Source organism: Aythya marila, assembly GCF_965140915.1.
Source record: "Aythya marila genome assembly, chromosome: 2".
Taxonomy (NCBI): domain Eukaryota; kingdom Metazoa; phylum Chordata; class Aves; order Anseriformes; family Anatidae; genus Aythya; species Aythya marila.
Window position 1 is genome coordinate 46,242,247 of NC_139043.1, and position 19,345 is coordinate 46,261,591.

The 19,345-nt window shown below is 40.4% G+C and overlaps 1 protein-coding gene across 5 annotated transcripts in view; it reads right to left on the minus strand.

The window, feature by feature from the left end:
- Positions 1-2,683: 2,683 nt before the first annotated feature.
- The window catches only part of LARS2 (leucyl-tRNA synthetase 2, mitochondrial), a 108,192-nt gene continuing 91,530 nt past the window's right edge, over positions 2,684-19,345 (minus strand). For 4 of the 5 annotated variants that reach the window (XM_082752647.1, XM_082752650.1, XM_082752648.1 and 1 more), the window contains exons 20-21: positions 11,751-11,878; positions 2,684-6,244 (exon numbers count right to left, since the gene is read on the minus strand). In XM_082752647.1, the coding sequence (XP_082608773.1) occupies positions 6,065-6,244; positions 11,751-11,878 (308 nt within the window). In that variant the 3' untranslated portion in view covers positions 2,684-6,064. The remainder of the gene's footprint in view (positions 6,245-11,750; positions 11,879-19,345) is intronic. The other variant, XM_082752651.1, reaches the window with a different exon arrangement.

The window sequence follows — 19,345 nt, forward strand, 5'->3', positions numbered from 1 at the left end:
GGACGCCGTCCCACAGTAATCATCCTGCTGGGCTTTGAGTGGACTCGGCAGACGCAGTCAGTGCATCCACCCGCTCTTCCGTGCGTGTCCTGGAAGGATCTCTCTGACTAACAGATGGTTTTGAATGCTCTTTCACATGGGAAAATTGCAAAGAACATATTTTTATTGCACCCTTGCTATTTCATCCAGCCACGTGGATCTCCAGGGATGGAGACGTACTTAAGAAAAATATTCTTTTCTCAAAGCTTCTGCAATTTTTTTCACAACGCTTTCTTGGCGTAGCCCGCCTAGCAAGCACGCCTGTATTTCTGCTTCACAGCAATTAGTGAGATTTGCTAATTATACTGCTGAGTACTTAAAAAACAATTGATTTTCCTCTGTAGCAGAAAACAGTTTCCTGTTACACCGACTCTCTTAATCTTCATCAGAAACAAATCCAGGCTGCCAACGCCGGCGACGTGTCGTGCTGCTTTATTAAACCGCTCTCTTTTCGGCCCTGGCTGTTTGTCCTGTGTTTATTATTCCTGACCGGTGCGCCTTGGATCATCTGCAGCTGCTATGACTGCGTGTATTCAGCTCCACACGTTGCTGGCACCACGCGGAGCTGTTGGAGAGCAACTCCCATTGCTCAGCAGTTTGCGCGTCTCTCCTGGCAGCAGAAGGTGGGTGTACTAGGGGAACCTTGGACCTTTTACGCCGGCTTTTGGCACATGCAAACAGCTCCTCACAGATAAGGAAGTTCGGGGCCTTAGGTCTGACTGCGGGCTCTTCCCTTGCGCCCAGCCCAGGGAGCGCAGCCACAGAGCCACCGTTAAGCTCCGGTGGGGCACAGGAGGCAAAAGTCTGAGCTTGGATCTGACTTACACCATCTGTGTGTGCAAAACTAAGACTTGGGCACTTGTACCAAGAGAGCAAGCATAAAGGCACACGTTTATTTTCATGGAAGTGTATAAATTCTGCTGAGAATTATATTGAAGAAGGTCCAGCTCTTAAAAGAACTTCTTTTAGAGTTCTCAGAAGACCCCAAATGTCCCAGGCTCCATCACAAGCACATGCAGAAAGAATGTGGATATTCAACTGATTATACTCCAGCTTCTTCTGTTTACATGTGCCTTTGCTGAGGGAGCAATTAGGCTCCCTAAAATGGAGTGCAAATTGGCATGGCGCAGGCAGACGAGCATACAAGGAAATGTCCTCCCCGTTCAGTATCGCAGGATGTTTTTGATGAGATTACTGCGATCAAAATCTCTCTCAGGCTTGGACAATGTTCATGCACCAACAGACACAAATATTCACTTGACTTTGAGTTTCCAGGCTCTCGTTGCCCACACGGAGGCTTACAGATAGAAGAAAAGCCATCAGGACTTGCCACGTGCAGGCAAAAATGCTCTGGTTCGGAGACACCACCAACTGACAAACCTAGCTAAAACATTTTCTTTCAACTGCTCAAACTCTCTGTCTACACACAGAAGTGGAGCTGATGATGCTGGAAGTGGAAGATGATGCTGGTTTGCAGCTTGCCAGGGCTAAAACCAGACCTGAGCTTGCCCAGAACAAATTTGCCCTGCCCAGAGCTTACTTGAGTGAAGAAAGTGCCACAAGACAAAGGTTGTGTGCGACTCCGGGCCTCCGGGGACAGATGGGCTCGGTGAATCGCAGAATGCTTTGTGGTACCGGAAAGTCAGCTCATTCAGGAAAGGGGAAAAAAAATCCCACCTTTCCTCTGCATGTCAAGCAAGATCTCTTTTATCATCTGCAGTGCAGCTGAGAGCTCTGATCCTGTTCCCTCCTGCAGAGATAACGCTCCGGTTCAGCTCGCCATGACTGGAACATGCTAAAAACTGCCTCTCGTCTGCCATGCCTGGCTGTCAGGCTGCTTCTTTGGGACCTAGACACTGCTTCTATTAAAAAAGGAATAAATAAAGAGTAACATGGCTGTAGTTCCAGCAAAATTTTTTAAAGTCAAAAGCTGATGTTACCTGGACTGATATAATTCACCATTTGGGTTCTGGTGACGTTCCTGCCTTCACATCCAATACTCCTCTTACAGTACAGTCCTTTGATACAAAATTAGCTCAGATCATAATAGGAAGGGACTGAAGGAAAAAATGGAGCAGAAAAAGCACCCAGCAAAAGCTGTATGCGCTGTTCCAAGTTGGTAAATATACATAAATGAAGCCAATCCCTGCTCTGTAAACTGTAATAAGTATTGCAAAACAGAAAAAAACAACAACCTGTGATTTCTCCCTCTGTCCTCATTTATAGCAAAGTTTTCAGAAAAGCCCTATATACTGCAAATTTCCTGAGGAACAAACAACAAGCAGAGTGCTAATTAACATTCTTTCTAGTTCATGTCAATTGTAAAAAGTTTAGAGCAGAGGCATGGCTTTCTGTGAGGCTTTACGCGAAAAGAAGGGAGACAAAGACGAGAGACTGCATGACCTGCATTATCTGCAGGATTGCTCCCTCCAGAAGAAAAATCCAGGCTTTTACAAGGTCAGATTAAAAAAAAACCATCATTAACCAGCCGCTAGGTCTGAGGATTTATTTAATCTGGTAAATCACAGAGAGAGATCACGGATTTCATTTTTTTTTTAACCAAATCTTGACTGGGGGATTCTGTTGAAGTGTATGGAAAAAAAAATGCTTGTTCAGCAACCCCCCTGCATGGCTTTTTGTTTGGCACACAGGTAGGACACGCAGCTAGAAGGCTATTTTAGCTAGCACCCTAAGCTGCTACGCTGTTCCTTAATAGAAATTGTTCCTTAATAGAAATTGTTCCTTAATAAAATGCCCTGCTGCCGTGCATGCCGTCACAGTCACTGGAGATGACTATGAAACACTCCTGCCTAATAACACATCTTCCTACGCAGCAGTGTCTTCCAACATGCTGCGCTGCCCCCGTCGCCCCAGGATTCCATGGGATCCTTCTCATGAAGCCAATGGTGTTGGAAAAAATACTTGGTGGCCTTTCTGGCATTTGCTAATTTTTCTAAGGTCGATGTTTGAGGGCAAATTTTCCAAAATTTTGGAAATTCAGTTATATGAATGATTTGGGTAGGTTGGTAGAAAGTGTGCCAATAATTCTATTTTTAAGTTTACATTACTTAAAAATAAAAATCTGGTATAGACTGGGTCTATATGACCTGTCTTCTATCACAGTGAGTAACAGGATGCAGAACACATACCTTCTGTGTTATGGATCTGTTTCTTATTTTCCTTGGAGTAACTTGCCCTGGGTCTGTCCTACTGGCTTTAGCAAGTCTCTCACATCTTCTCTGGTTCATCACTTCGTGGAATAAGAACAGTGGCACCCTACCCATTTTATTGCATGGGACTGACCCTGTGCAGTTTGATTCATCAACCACCAGCACCTCTCCTTCTCACTTCTCAGATGTCCAGATTTAAAGCTCTGGATTTAAACAGCCAGATTTAACCCCCCCATGCTATTTGACACTGAAGTCTTCAAGGGCAGACATCTGTGACAACGTTTTATACCACCTTCTGTGTGCAGATACATCTGTACCGTAACACAAGTAACAACTGTTAAATAAATGACAGACATCTGTGCTATTTTAAAAAGACCTGGTAACAGCCTACAGCCTGTAAGTCAGTATCAGTCCAATCTAGGCACAGAACAAACCTGTAAGTCACACTTATTGTAAAACACATGGCAATCGTGTTTCAGATCAGGTCAACATAATGAAAAATTTCAGCAGCTGTCAGGACAACTGCAAAACTCCACAGCTGGCACCTCTGCCATCTTTCAAACATACACTTACTGGGGGATTAGGCTCTGTCAGACTTTCCACATCATCTCTCGCATTCCCTTTTTCAAAACCTCTTTGTGTCCTCTAGACCACACTGAATTTCAACGTCCTGTAAACATGCTGGCGCGACTTCTGACCACACACTTTTTGTGCAATCGCTGTTCGTTACCTTTCCTTTTTTAGTGCCTAGACGTCCATCCCTTATTTTTCCTTTTGCCTGCATCAGCGACATCTACAATTCACTTCTTCCTCCTGCAAGAGCAAATACACGCCAGTGCTAACAGCAGTAAACATTGTGGTCTGCTGCTCAGCCCTGCAGTGACTGCAGCTTTTGTTTAACGGCACCAGAGGGCTGTTGGGCTTACAACATCTTTCTTCACCCTTGTAAACGTTAAAAGTTGTTATTTACACCAAACATGTCACCTTTCCCCCAAAGAAAAACTCTCTTTGAATGGTTCCATCGGGTGTGTTAAACTTTTATATGAAAAAAAGCAGGAGCGTGCTGTGCTACAGATTTTACTTTAAAGGATCCCTTTCACAGTCTTTTAGGGGCTTCTGAACAGGAGTTTTATGAATTTATAACAACATATATGTCAGGCAGACACTGGAATTCAAATTATTTTAACTCCAACTAAAGGCCTGTGTCTAAATGTCTGAATGCATTCCTTTGTGGCTAAGATTTTGGGAGTCTTAAAACAGCAAAGACTGTATCTTCATTATAAATATTCTATTTCTTAGTCATTCTTGTGTCAAAGGACAGCTGAACAGAAAATCTGCACTAGCGTGGTCCAGAAGGAAGTAGAAATCAGAAGAGTTTTGTTGCAGATTTAGGAAAGTGTAGAGCCGAATCTGCTCACTGAGCCCAGAATCTCTATTATGTAATCTTTGCTACCAAAAATGATAAAAATAAAATGATTTTTAGTATTCCTCAGCTTGTACTGACACTGCAAAGGATCTGTCCTGATCCTAGCTGCTTAGGATCTCTTGGCCTTATTTACCGTGATTTTTGTTGATTCTTTTCAATCTAATACACCATCTGGATGGCTGCTGGGTTGGAGGGTTAACAGACCTCTGTATTTGCCTAGCTTCTTGTTATCATCAACTTCTTAGCTGTCAGAAGGGCTCATAAGTGGCTAGTTTTAATAGTTGTTACAGAAAAGGCATTCCTAAACAATGAACCTTGTAACTGTCTCTTTGGAAAACCTTTTTCAAGCACTTGCTAAATACAATAAGCATTTCCATGTAGATATAACAGCAATGCAGTGTACAAATAAAATGGCTGGAATGAGGCATGAGAGCAGCTTTGTCTTTTATGAAAGTCTGATTCTATCTGAGTCTTGATTTTTACAAACAACTGCTATTTCTACTTAAAGAAACCTCAGCAAAAAAGAAAGGAAGAAAGAATGTTGATTGAAGTTTTATGATCTAGGCACTATAAAAAAAACAAGGAGTGGAAGCAGAAAGCATGCTGTCTGCCTTCACTGCTGTGTTACTGAGAGCTGACTCGTCCCTTTCTTGACTCCCTCGGAAAGTCTCTGAGATGGCTCATGAATGGGAAGTAACTTCCATCTGGTCTGTGCAGAAACAACTGTCAGCACTTGCTGGAATTTGACTCTCTCATGTACGAACCAACAAAAATATTCCAGCAAATAAGGAGGATCCTGGCTAAGGCACGGCTCAGTTAAATCATCTGCCTGTTTCCTTGGCTTGCCTCTGAGATATATGTGAAATGGATCAAACTACCCCAGTCTGGCTACCTGCTATGCCCAAGGCAATTAGCCAGCACTAATTAACACCAAGTTTTAAGAAAATATTACTACAGAAAGTGTTGATTAATGGTAGGGTACCCAAACATAAGATATAGGGAGCAAAGGCTGACAGACTGTAGAGCACCTAACATTTGATGTAGCACATACTCACGGCAGTTGGTTAGTTCTGGAATCCTATTTATTCCTCTGCGTTTACCCAAGCCAAATTTCCAGTAGGATAGATTCCTGAGGCTGACCCAAAACCCGTGTGCTTTACAACATTTATGTTCTGCTACAATCATTTAGTTCTTTTGTACTTCCTGCTCATTCTCCCAGAGAATACAGACAACCAGCATCTTACCATGACTTGATAAGAAACTTTTAATTCTGTGCATTTCTCCATGTAGAAATGAAGATTTGGCAGCACCCTAGTTTTGTTCACATTTCTCTCCTGCCATTACATGAGATTTAAATAACCATAATTGGTATTTTTGAATTGGTTTCATCCTGAAAGATTCCTGTTCCCCTTTACAGCCCACCAAAGTCTTATTCTTGCACTAGGAAGTTGATAAGGGCAGTTCTTGGAGACAGAAAGGCCTTTTTAATGGTTCTTCCCTGGAGGTGCTTGATTCCAAGTTCACTTTGAAGAACTAGTTCGTGGACTTCTTCAAAATTGCGGGCTGCTTGGTGAGGCACAAAAACTTTGCCGCAAGCTTTGTTATTGATCTGAAAAACAGAGACATGAAACAAGGAAAGACTGATTTATACAACTTCATTTCCTGAATCCAATCCATTTCATTACATGTGGGGAAAAAGTGGATCAAGCTGTCTTTTTCCAACATGAAACTTTCTAAGTAGAGGATAAAATTCTCCATACCTCCCTGCCCGTTCCCATATTAAGAGAATAAACATGTGACTCGGGATACTCAAGCGATATTTAAGAAGTAGCCACAGGAAGTTTTAGCCTTCAAGAGAGCAAGCACCACATGACTATGCAATACAGGGATCTTTTAAGCTTGAAAACAAAACAGTTGCACAGGCTGAAGAGAAAGACAGCGGACAGATGGTTAGGTGTACAACTTTGGGTAGTACATACTTCCAGACTGCAACTGGGAATTTACAGCTAAATGATTCCTTAGATTCAAATACAAGATATAGTAAAATATGTGTGGCTTAAAAGATATATCTAAAGGATTCAACACTAGCTCATTTTTTAAAAATGGGCTCTGGCTTATTATATGCTGCGCTCTCACTGAAAGCGTGACTCATTAAGCCAACAGCAACCACAAAGATGACAACTCCTCTTAAGGTAATGGCTTCCTGTGTTAGGCTGTTTTTCAGAGCAGTTTCCATGCTGATTTTGCATCAGCAGGGCAGAATCATGTAAGTAAAACTGAGTAAGTCCTTCCGTGGGAATCATTTTCATTTATAAAGTTATCCTATAAATATATTCTGTCATTAAATGAGACTAAACAATGTACAGACACTACAGAGTCCTACTGAGTACCCTTCTGGAATCAAAATAAAAGTCATTATTACTAAAGCTTTTAGATTTATATGAAGTACATTCTATGGATTAATGAAAATAACACTAATCCCACATTTTAGCAAATTAAACAATTTGAACTTTTTAATCCTGTTCAATCAAATTTCTTGCTTGCATAAGAATCTGCTGCAGGTGCTGCAAAGCTTTGCCCTCTAGACACCATTTTAACTATTTTTCAATCACCTAAAAAGTAACACAGCGCTTTGTACAGCCTGGACATAAAAACGCACACAGCTTGGCTCGCCCACAGATTTTATCCAGGGTTTGTGTATGCAACATACCACAAATGAGAGAGACCTAATTCAGTTACTTGGTTTGGATTTTATTTACAATAAAATATTCTAAGCAATTCTCAGAGAGAGGAAGATGGGACAGACGAGATGAAGTCTCAGATGGAGCTGGGATGAGTCACTTCTGTTTTTTTGACTAGACCTGACATTAATTTGCAGTGATAATGTAGGTAGGCTTTTAACTATTCTTACATGCATCCATAACTTGGCAGCATAAAAGGCTGTCTGTGTGTTAAACTTTGCCTTTAGTACCTTATGCAAAGTAAATGCTTTGAAAATCACAGAACATTTCATTTTTAAAACTTCTGTGAAAAATATATACAAGTAGTTCTTTCTGACAGGGCACTTCAAAGAAGAAACATATTCCACAGGAAAAAGAAAATGGTAAAAATCCAACCTGATACAGCTTCGGTCAGAATATAAAGCAAGCTGGTGAGCTTGCTGCTAGGACACACAGCCTGTAGTTGGAAACTATGCCTGCTTAGTTAAAATGTCACTCACTGTCCTCCATAATGCAAATTAATATGTCCCAGTGGACAGATGTTGGCAGGGGGAAAATTGCCACAGCTCGGCTGTTTGGTGCTATTCTCAACAGAAAACACAACCGGACTAAATCAACATCGCAAATAAATGACTCCTGGCAGTTGTGTTTTCCTAGAAAGGTTGGGGAGCCTAGGCGACCTGCCACTGTGTACCTTCCCACAGTATCTGCCCTCCGCTTCCCACACACTGCACTGGGAGGAAAGTCTGCAAACTGTATCAAAAGGCAGGCTGGTTATGATTTCAGCACACATTTGGCAGAATGGTTTTCTGTCTAATGTAGGTATCACGGTGCAGAGTCAAACACACGAACGCCATTCCTAAAAAAATGAAATAAAATTGTCTGCAGGTTTGATCACATGCTGTATGTAACAAGCACCCCATTCACACGCTCTTTGAGTTGAGTCATTAGATTCTCAGCAGGACGTATGTCTTCTGCTGTGCTTCCTGCTCTCTCTGTATCTCCCTAGACCAGCACATCCCTCATCAACTCTGGGTGAAAGTGCCAGCACAACAAACTTGGGTGGGAGCAGCTTTGTTTCTCTGAAAAACTCCCATGGCAAACTACTAGAGGAGGCACAACTGAAGCTCGGGTCCTTTCTTCCCCTGAGAAAGGAAGCTGTTGACTTCTCTTCTGCCCTTTTTTTTTTTCTTTCTTTTTTTTTTTTTTTTTAGTTTGACATTTTAGACTGTTTTGGATCTAGAGGGATCAGAGAACTAGAGAAATTATGCAGGATGAAATGAAATCACAGGAGACTGAGAAATAAGCACCTGAAGGCTTTGGAAAGTAATTCTTAGTTGGACTTTTTTTTTTTTTCTTTTACAGCTCCCTTGATTCATAATTCTTTTGAGAAGTAAAAACAGAAAACAAGTATTCGTGCGGTTTTAGGCCTTCCTCATACTCAGAAGCAGCAAAAATGATGCAAACTTAGTCTACATTTTTAAAAACACGGTTGTAAGACTGCAGTTAACAGCTCTGCACCACCCACACGACGTGAGGAATGTTAGTCAGAAGTGTGTTCACACGATGAAATGCACACAACATTCAGGTCAGACTTTTCACAGCATTAACAATATATGTCAAGGCGTGATATAAGAGCAGGCAAATTAAAAACGTTCGGCTTTGAAATAACATTTGGAACAACAGGTACATACGCATCTCCAGTTAGTTTAAATGTCATGCTCATACAGTCTGTACTGTATCGGCCAAGGATGCAGCGAGTCAGTTTTACTGCTTTGGGTTAAATATGGAAAGACATAACTCCAGCACAGACAGGAAATAATGAAGTATCTTGTGTCAAGAGAAATAAAACCATAATGTCTCAGCAGGCAAATTGCTGGCAGCCTGAGGCAGTTTGATGGCTTGAGAAGAATAGGGCTGTGGCCCAAAGACTCAGTTTGACTGTGCAGCCTTGTGAAGAGACACTGTCTCTTTGCAACTAGCCAGTTCCTCCTTATTTTGAGTGTTTCTTGTTTTAATGAAGGCAATTTATTTTTACAGCCATACAAAAACATGCAGTGTCCAAAAGACTTTAAAATATTCACAATCATAATGGCTTCTCACTGCTTCTCCCTATCTCCCTTTTGCCTTACTCCTAAGGTAGAAAGTCAGGCACGCCCACAGCCACAATTTATAAGAAGCATTCTGTCTCTAAGAGGAATTTGTGTCTGTTCTTCCATTCATTTCCTTTCTCTGGCCTAGGGAAAGTGTTTACATACATCATATTCTTCCATGAATACACAACTGAGCACACGGTGGTTGCTCATTCTCTTATTAGAGGACTTCTACACAAAGCGATAGCTTTGACAAAGTCAATGAGGAAAAGAAACGAAAAGAATTTTCATAATGGTTGTTTAAAGCACAATTAATTGATATTTTTCTGTTTTCAAGAAGGGATTTTTAACATCAACAGAAAAATATCAGTAAAATGTTTAGGCCTTCTTATGGCCAGTTGTATAAGTGTTGAAAACATTCAGGTCAGAGTTTTCCTTGTATTACCGAAGTTTTTATTTTAAAGATATATTTTAATGACTAGTTTGCCTGAAATGCAATTACAAAGAAGTTTCTATAATTACAGAGTTTTACAGAAACATAGCTTCCTCATAAATGGAATACTTGAAAGTTGTTTCTTAGCTGTACTTGAAGGTGAAGGTTTATTTTAAGCTTGAGCAAAGTAATCATACCTAAGTGAAGATTTTGTGGACGTGTGACCCTCTTATTGGTATTAAAAATATGTATCACTTAAAAAAGAAAGAAAAAAAAAAGGCAAGAAAACCACAGTGAATATTAGCATGAAGTCTGTTGCTAACCCCAGCTGGCACGTGAGTCCTTCTCTCTGGTTTGGGCAAAGATGCCAGCAAACTGAAAATTTCCTCCAAAAGACATACAAGGTGGTCTCTGCTAAGCATATACACTGAACTTCAGAAAAGCTAGTGCTCTTGGGAGTTTTCCATTCTGTTCAAGTGGGCTGACAGCGCTCTGGCAAGACATGAAATTGTTTGCAAAGATACTTTTATTAAGGAAATCTAGAGCAACACAACTTCCCCTAAATCTAACCAATCGCTTCCCTTCTCAAAAAAAAAACAAAACCAACAGCTGGACAAAAATAACTGAACTGCCCTACTCCTTTTACCCAAAGAAGCTAGCAGAGTAAAACAGATAAAATAGAGATAAAGTGCATTGTTTCTGTTTCTCTTACACGTGTACAGCATGCAATCTTACATGACTGAATGACATTTCTTCTGGAGGCATCTCATTCAAAGTACAGGATGTCCAGAAACACACACACAACCAGGTTTAATTTAAGTTAAAGCACTTAAGTTCAGCATGGCTGCATGGTATATTAAAGGATTATCTGGTGAGCAGTGGAAAAAAGAGGAGCGCTGCAGGTCTATACTACACAACTACATACTTGCAGATAATCATAATGCCTGAGTACAGAGGACTTGAAATCAAGCTGACCAGGAATCAGCTGATGGAAGAGATGAGATGCTACTCACGGATCCCACCCTCCTGGCTCCAGGTCCCACAGTCCCTCAATGGCCTACATTGGCACTCATAGCTACTGTGCTCCATAAAGCTTTATGATGCCTGGGAGCATGCTGAATATAGATATTTAGAGATGTAGGAAAAAAGATGGTAAACCACATTGTGCATGTGCACATGCACATTTTGGAAAATTACAGGTTAGCTAAATGTAGTTATATGTCAGCTCTTCTACTGAACTGCCAGCTCTTTCCATAAACCACTGAGGTTTTAGAGCTCAAAGAGAATCTGGAATGTAATTCTAGCACTAGCGAAACTACCTGTTTTTCCTCAGCCTCATTCCTGGAAAAATGCTTTGCTGAAATTTGCCAGAAGTTCAGCCTGAGGCAGACAGGAAGCATAGTTTGGCAAAAATCAAAGCAACTAAAACCAGCTTATAATAGGTTGTGTTAGGCAACCACAGGACTACAGGTAGCACGAGAAGTTTCACCTAATTATCCTTTTTAGCACAGGGTCAACATCATAAATGGACTCACAGGCAAAAATTTGGAGGGCCCTGTATTCTGGTCATGGTTTTGGCTGTACAGGCTCTGACCGCAGTTGTTCATCAGTCAGATCTCCACAGGTACTAATATCCAGTCACTCAAAAAGATTTATATTTAGACTGTCTCCCTTCCAGACATACTACACTTTTTTTCATTTAGGAAACCATTTTAGCACAACTGTAATTGCAGTTTCCATTCTATCTGACCTTTCACTAAGCCACGTAAGAAGGGAACTGACTTCCAAAAGAGCAGGGATTTTGTCGTACTCTGAGCTCGTAGTAACATATTAAATGACCACAACTGAAAATAAATGAAATATTCTTACCAGAACAGACATCTCCACAACATCTGCTGGTTTTAGGTATTCCGGGTCTACTTTGGGCCAGGACTGATGCAGCACGTCAGTCCCCCAGTTATGGTGCGTACAAAGTTTATTGTGCATATGTGCCAAACCTGGAAAATGAAACCAATTCAGCCATATTATCACCAGAGCATTCAATCTTTAGAATTTGTTTGATAAACAGGATGAGAATAAAGTTTGCTTTGAAAGCAAGTCCCTTAAGGATGAAATACCATTGTTTAGATGAACATACAGCACATTATAAACAGAAAGATACACATCTCTAAAAACATGTGCTTATACCATGTGTAGGGACTCTAACATGAACATTGGTGTCCATTTTAGATTAGGATTAGCAATCCAAAATTTAGCACTGAAGACCACGGTTTGTTTTAAATTTTAATACTGCAACCCAAGCTGATCTCTACTTTTAGAAGTCAATCATAATAAAAAATAATTCTTTTCAATAACCATGCCAGTTTGCTTAAAATTTTACTAACAATCCAAATGATACACAATTGTGCTTATTATTTTGTCATCTAACATGATGGCTAGTTTCCTGCAATGTGCTGGGGAGTTTCTAAATCTGTTGCAAGTCAAGCTACTCGCAAGATTTTCGCTGTGTTTTGTGAATTATCTATTCACTTGCAAATTAAAGGTGCTATGTAAGTATACCCTGCACAGCTTGCTTTCTTTCTTATGACATGTACATTCTGAAATAGTTTATCCTTTGCTTTTATTTTAAAATACTGTTAAAATGGCTATAAATGATCTCCTTTTAGTAGACTTTGCTCTCTCCAAGGCAATTATTTCCTGTTTTACTTAAGTATTAGTAGAATTGGATGTAATTCATTCTGAAGCCACATTCTTTAGCTGAATTAAAGCTCCTGAGTAGAATTTATGTTTCTGTTTACTCCAACTGCAGAGCAAAAAAAAGAAAGAAGATTTCACTTAACAAGAGGTTGTCAAATATGATCAATATTTACGAGGGTAGCTGTAGTGATTGCTTCTCTCAAAGCCAGTGGATTTTTAAATTAAAAACATGAGTAAGAAGACAGACAAAACATTTTTTTTTTTTTTTTTATAAGCATACACTTTCAGAACTAGAAAATGTACCAACCAAAGAGTATTTGAAAACGCATCTGTGGTTTAGGGAAACTCAACCAAGAGCATAAAGAAAACACAGCACAGTGGCAGACATTACCAGCAAAAACAATCCACCCATAAGACATACATGAATTTATCTAGCTGGATTGCTTAGACTGATACAGTGAACAACAGCAAACAGAGATATAAGGAGAAGGCAACTTCTCCAGAATGAAATCTACCAGATAATTGTCAGTGCTTTTTCAGACAAGGCACTTCTGCAAAATGACACACGATCTTGCTATTTTTTGAATCATGCAGAAAGGGGCAGAGCAGTGGACTGGGGTGAGCTATTTCTACTGGCAAGCAAGATGTGCACATTTCCTAGGAATAACAACTGAGCTACAATCTTTTTAGGTAAATAATTGATAAAACACTTCAATCTGGAATTTGTGTATTTTTTTTTTCCTCTTGCAACAGTTACTCAAACCGAAAAAGCAAAAGATAAGAAATCAAGCAGAAAAAAAACTCTTCATATTGGTGATTCATTATCACGTTGGCTTTAAAGACGACAGCTGCTAAATTCTTCCCCTTTTGGCTTTTGAACACACAGATGAGCTCATTTCTTTCCAACTGATCACATGCCTTGTGGCAGAAGCATGCATAGTGGCCACTCCTTATTTTCCTGTTCAAGTGGATTCTTCTAACTATTTAAAAAACACTTTCTGGTATAAGTCAAGAGCTTCTATCTACACAGGCAAAGCCAGGGGCAGTTTTAATCCCTGTGGAGGCTGTCAGTCCTGGTAAACTTACTAATAAAAAATAATTAATATGTATTCTGAAGCACATAAAGCACGATTAAGCACTATGTCAATCTTTTGGTTCATTTTCTTGCTACAAAATGAGCTATGAGCTCATCCATATTTTTTAAAAAGTGCAAAAGTCAACAGAATTAGTTTCAGAAAACAGAATTTGACAGGAAACCAAAATGAAGGTTTTACTTAGGTTGCTATTTGGCTTCCTGCCTTAATTCACATTTTGTGAGCTGTACAACACAGAAAACGCAATCGTGATTTGTTTGGCATTTTCAAAATGCCACCCAGGACCAGAAACTTCACCGTCACAATCCACACTTGCTGGCACACTTACCAGGACCTAGACAGACCTCCTTCAGCCTTCCCACTTGATTCTGATAAATTACACAAAAGCACCATTTGAGAAGTTAAGGACCAACCAATTCACAGACTCTTACTGTGAAAAGATTAAAAACTTGTTTTACTGCCTCATTGTACTGGAAAACACCTAGTGAAACGCACATTACGAAGCAGTGTGTACTATGCTTTCTATTTTTTTCTCTCAATTTGCTTTTATGACTGCATATTCTTTTACAAACACAGGACAGAAACCAGTTGAGTGCATTTTCCACAGCCTGTAAGTTCAGCTGTTTTGGGGGACAGATCAAGGACTAGATTTGCACTCCAACTGAAGCACTGATCCTTCAACTGGATCTCTGTCAATACTGAACCAAGCTTTCCCTAATCAGTAACTCACAGGACTGGAGCTTCAGCTAGAAGACAGCACCCTATTATGTGATTGTAAATGAGTGAGTTGATAGAAGGAGGAGAGAGGACAAGTCTAACAACACTGAAGCTCTAGGCAATGTTTTATTAGCATTACGTGAGTCATTAGTGTTTCATAAAAATAATACTTCCCCTGCAGCGCTATTTGGGTGCAAGAGCAGATTGTCATTTTAAGCAGAGATTTAAGAAGGAATATGTGGAAGCAATTATGTATCATCAAGGCAAGGTAGGACGGCAAGGTAATTCTAGTCTTACAAGAAAAAAAGCATTAGAAAAATGAATCTGTAGTTCCAGCAACGGCGCAGCTAGTTTGACATGAAATTGTGTAGGCAAGAGAAAAAGATGTGATTATGGACTAAACTGAGGAATGGCTGGCATGGGGAGGGCCAGCAGCCAGCACAGAGAGGTTAACAAAGAAAAAAGCAAGGAGGACGGAAGTTTTAATGGGAGATAAAAGGCAATTAATTAAGGCAGCTGAAACTATGCTGATATCCAAGTTTAAGACTGGGGATTTTCTAACAGGAGATAAAAGAAGACCAGAGGGGCAGTATAAGGCGACTATGAGAATGCATTATCCAAATGATGATAACCTTTGGATTTAGCAAAAATCAAAACAAGAGTAATCCATGTTAAGTAAAAATCCAGCACCCTAGCAGCCAAGCAGACCAAGTTTTTAAGAAGCTCAGAGCAGGAATTTGTAGCAGTAAATGGAGATGCGCTCTGGATCAGTGTTTTTACTTGCCACAGCAACTCCTTCCAAGGACAGGATTATTATCTTGTTAACCTTGCTCTTCATACACTTTTATAGCATTTAATGAATCTTCCTATTTGACAGATTCAGCCAAGCTGAATATCAGTAGTACCTTTCTGCAGCCCAGGAGGAATACGTCTGTCAGTCACACGTGAAATAGTCTCCAATCCCCAAGAAACTCTAGCAATACAGTAACAGCTACTTCCAGACAGCTAAGAGAAAAGCTGTATTATACTACCAGTAGCAAAAATCAGGAAAATTTACATTAATTCAATACAGTTCTAGGAAATTCATTTTGTATGTTTCTTAGTGACAGATGCGGAGCACCAAAGAGGATTGTGAAAAGCTTGGGTTACTAAAAGCTAATTCTAGAATACATTTCCAATTCAACAAACTTCCCATGAATCTTTTTAACCTCCTGAAAATCACCTGCCTTTGTCCATTGGTATGGACTTATCCTTCACTTTGGATTGTGGCTCTGGATGTGGATGTGGTCTACGTTGACTTCAGCAAGGCTTTTGACACCGTCTCCCACAGCATTCTCCTCAAGAAACTGGCTGCTCTTGGCTTGGACTGGCGCACGCTTCGTTGGGTTAGAAACTGGCTGGATAGCCGGGCCCAAAGAGTCGTGGTGAATGGAGCCAAGTCCAGTTGGAGGCCAGTCACTAGTGGCGTCCCCCAGGGCTCGTTAATAGGGCCAGTTCTCTTTAATATCTTTATCGATGATCTGGACGAGGGCATCGAGTGCACCCTCAGTAAGTTCGCAGATGACACCAAGTTAGGTGCGTGTGTCGATCTGCTTGAGGGTAGGAAAGCTCTGCAGGAGGATCTGGATAGGCTGCACCGATGGGCTGAGGTCAACTGCATGAAGTTCAACAAGGCCAAGTGCCGGGTCCTGCACCTGGGGCGCAATAACCCCAAGCAGAGCTACAGGCTGGGAGAGGAATGGTTGGAGAGCTGCCAGGCAGAGAAGGACCTGGGAGTGATGGTGGATAGTCGGCTGAATATGAGCCAGCAGTGCGCTCAGGTGGCCAAGAAGGCCAACGGCATCCTGGCTTGTATCAGGAACAGTGTGGCCAGCAGGGCTAGGGAGGTGATCGTCCCCCTGTACTCGGCTCTGGTGAGGCCGCACCTCGAGTACTGTGTTCAGTTTTGGGCCCCTCGCTACAAGAAGGACATCGAGGTGCTGGAGCGGGTGCAGAGAAGGGCGACGAAGCTGGTGAGGGGCCTGGAGAACAAGTCCTACGAGGAGCGGCTGAGGGAGCTGGGCTTGTTCAGCCTGGAGAAGAGGAGGCTCAGGGGCGACCTTATTGCTTTCTATAGGTACCTCAAGGGAGGCTGTAGCGAGGTGGGGGTTGGCCTGTTCTCCCACGTGCCTGGTGGCAGGACGAGGGGGAATGGGCTTAAGTTGAGCCAGGGGAGTTCTAGGTTAGATGTTAGGAAGAACTTCTTTACTGAAAGGGTTGTGAGGCATTGGAACAGGCTGCCCAGGGAAGTGGTGGAGTCACCATCCCTGGAAGTCTTCAAAAGACGTTTAGATGTAGAGCTTAGGGATATGGTTTAGTGGGGACTGCTAGCGTTAGGTCAGAGGTTGGACTCGATGACCTTGAGGTCTCTTCCAACCTAGAAATTCTGTGATTCTGTGATTCTGTGATTACTCTTGGAGGTAAAAACAATTTCTTATTCCGAACTGGGCTTCTTCTTGGGTTTGTGCAGGCTGCTTTGGGGGACTTCTGCATTCAGTTTTTCTATGAAAATCTGCAACATCACTTAGCTTGCAATACATTCTTCAGAAAAGCCTTGTTGAGAAAGGACTGAATCAAGACACAGAAATACTTGCAGTAGAGCTACTGCAAGGACAGTTTTAATGTTGTTAAGACAATCCTAATGTTACAGATTCCAATAATTATGTTTCATTTCAACATATCTGAAGATGTGTTTATCATCAGTATATATCTTTCATGTGCCATCTCTAATAAAAGTTTAACAACTCACAATAGGCTGTTTCATATCCTTGTCTGGACAGCAAAACACTGTACTACTACAAACAAACAAAAAAAAATACATCTCAAATGGTGTCTGTATATTCCTCAGATACAAGGTTTCAGGAAGGAAACAGATTTCCTCATCCTGTTAGTGTTCATAAACTGCCAAGATATCAGCCGGATGAACTCTTCCCACACTGAGGGGCTACAGTAGCTTTTTATGTTAGTAAGCTATAAAACAGTGTACACGCTGCACAATTAAGACCATTAGGCTGACACACCAAAATACTGAACACTGTTCCTCCTCTAAGCAGCAAAAAGAACTACTTCATGGACAAAATATCAAAGCACTCAGTTACAATTGTTCAGCTGCTGAAAGGTGAGGCACTTATGAAACAGCATTCAAGCAGTTTTTCCCTTCGCTCACACTGGAAATATTTACTGCCAACCCTGAAGTACGCTCTTCAAACAGCTCACAAAAGAGACAAGGCTCTTCACGCAACCTGATGCATGAAAACAAGGTGGCCACATATAAACTGAACCCCATGGGAGAAGAATTTTTCAGCTGCAGAAGAACAAAAATTGCTGTATCTTGAATCTACCTCATCTTACCTTAATTGTATTTAAAACCTGAACATTATATGAGAAGCACCCTTGGGATACCAAACTGAAGTTCTAAGTTTGCAAAGTTCATCAACAAGCTAACAAAGAAAACAGAGTGGAATAAAAAGCTAAAATTTCAAATGAACTCTAATGCAACTCCTACAAAGTAGGATAACATTATTACAATCAAAATGATGTAGATTGTTGATGCTGATGAGTCATTATTCAAAATGTCAAGCAAAGCATCTTTAATTATCACCTTAAAATTACCTTTTTAATTTTCCTAATATTTTCACTGGTTGGCAATAATTGCGGAGTGATGTGCAGTTACACCCAGCTGTATTTAAAGAACTTTTTTACTGTGTCAAGTAGATTTTATATTGAAATGGATATCAATAAAAATGAAAAATGCATGTTTTGCTATTTAATATAAATGCATTCAGGATACAAGTTTTTAAGAAAATCTGTTAGATACTTGAAATTATATGTTATATAATTATGGAATACAACCATCAGTATATACATATCAGGATATTTTTGGTCATCATATCTTTCAAGATTTTAATACTTATATGATAGCCTCTTGTGCCTAGTTTATAATTCCAATTCTAGAATGGAAAAAAAGTTGTTTTTTTCAATTTCCAGCACACCTGTCATATGAACTGAAGCAAAACAAAACAAAACTATTTGCACCTGCAGAAGAGCTTGCCATTGCCAGAAGTGACTTTATTACCTCTATGAAGTCTCATTCTGTGTGCTTAGCCAGAAAGTTCTATAGTCATAGAATCATAGAATATCCCGAGTTGGAAGGGACCCACAAGGATCATCAAGTCCAACTCCTGGCACCACACAGGTCTACCCAAAAATTCAGACCATGTGACTAAGTGCACACTCCAAACGCTTCTTAAACTCCAACAGGCTTGGTGCAGTGACTGCTTCCCTGGGGAGCCTGTTCCAGTGACCCAGTAGTCTGAGTAGACTGGGTCACTAGCCAAAATAATTGAACCCAGTAGTCCTTGGGTTTAATTATTTTTTCCAAATCTTTGGCAGAATATAATAGAATACACTAAGTCAGGCTTATCTTGTAGGTTGTCATAATTTCAAATTTAATTTTAAATTCTATTGTAATTTCTTCTTAAATGCTTCCTGTCCATAACCAGTGATCAGAAAAGCATGAAAGAAGAGAGTACAGTACAACAGCAGAAGTCCTATTTATCCTGTGAAGAACAATGCAAACATTCAAAATTACTGGGAACGCTCTTTTCTTCTAAGGCTGTAGCAAAATTAGCATTAGACATCTTGTTATATAATAAACACTTTCTAATGAAAAACAACAACACAAAAGCAAGATCCTTTCTCTTCAAAAAAGCTTAAATACACAAGGAAGTGTAATGTGGTTCAGAGCTAACATAACAAGTCACTATTCTGATCAGTGATCCTATTCAACTGCCAAATTATCTGTTTCGTATTAGCTGCAGGGCTTCCAAATTTCCCAATTTCATTTTTCCCTGTAGAAAGAAAAAATCTTCCTTGTTTTTCATCACTAAACAAAACACTATGTGAAGGCTGTGTATG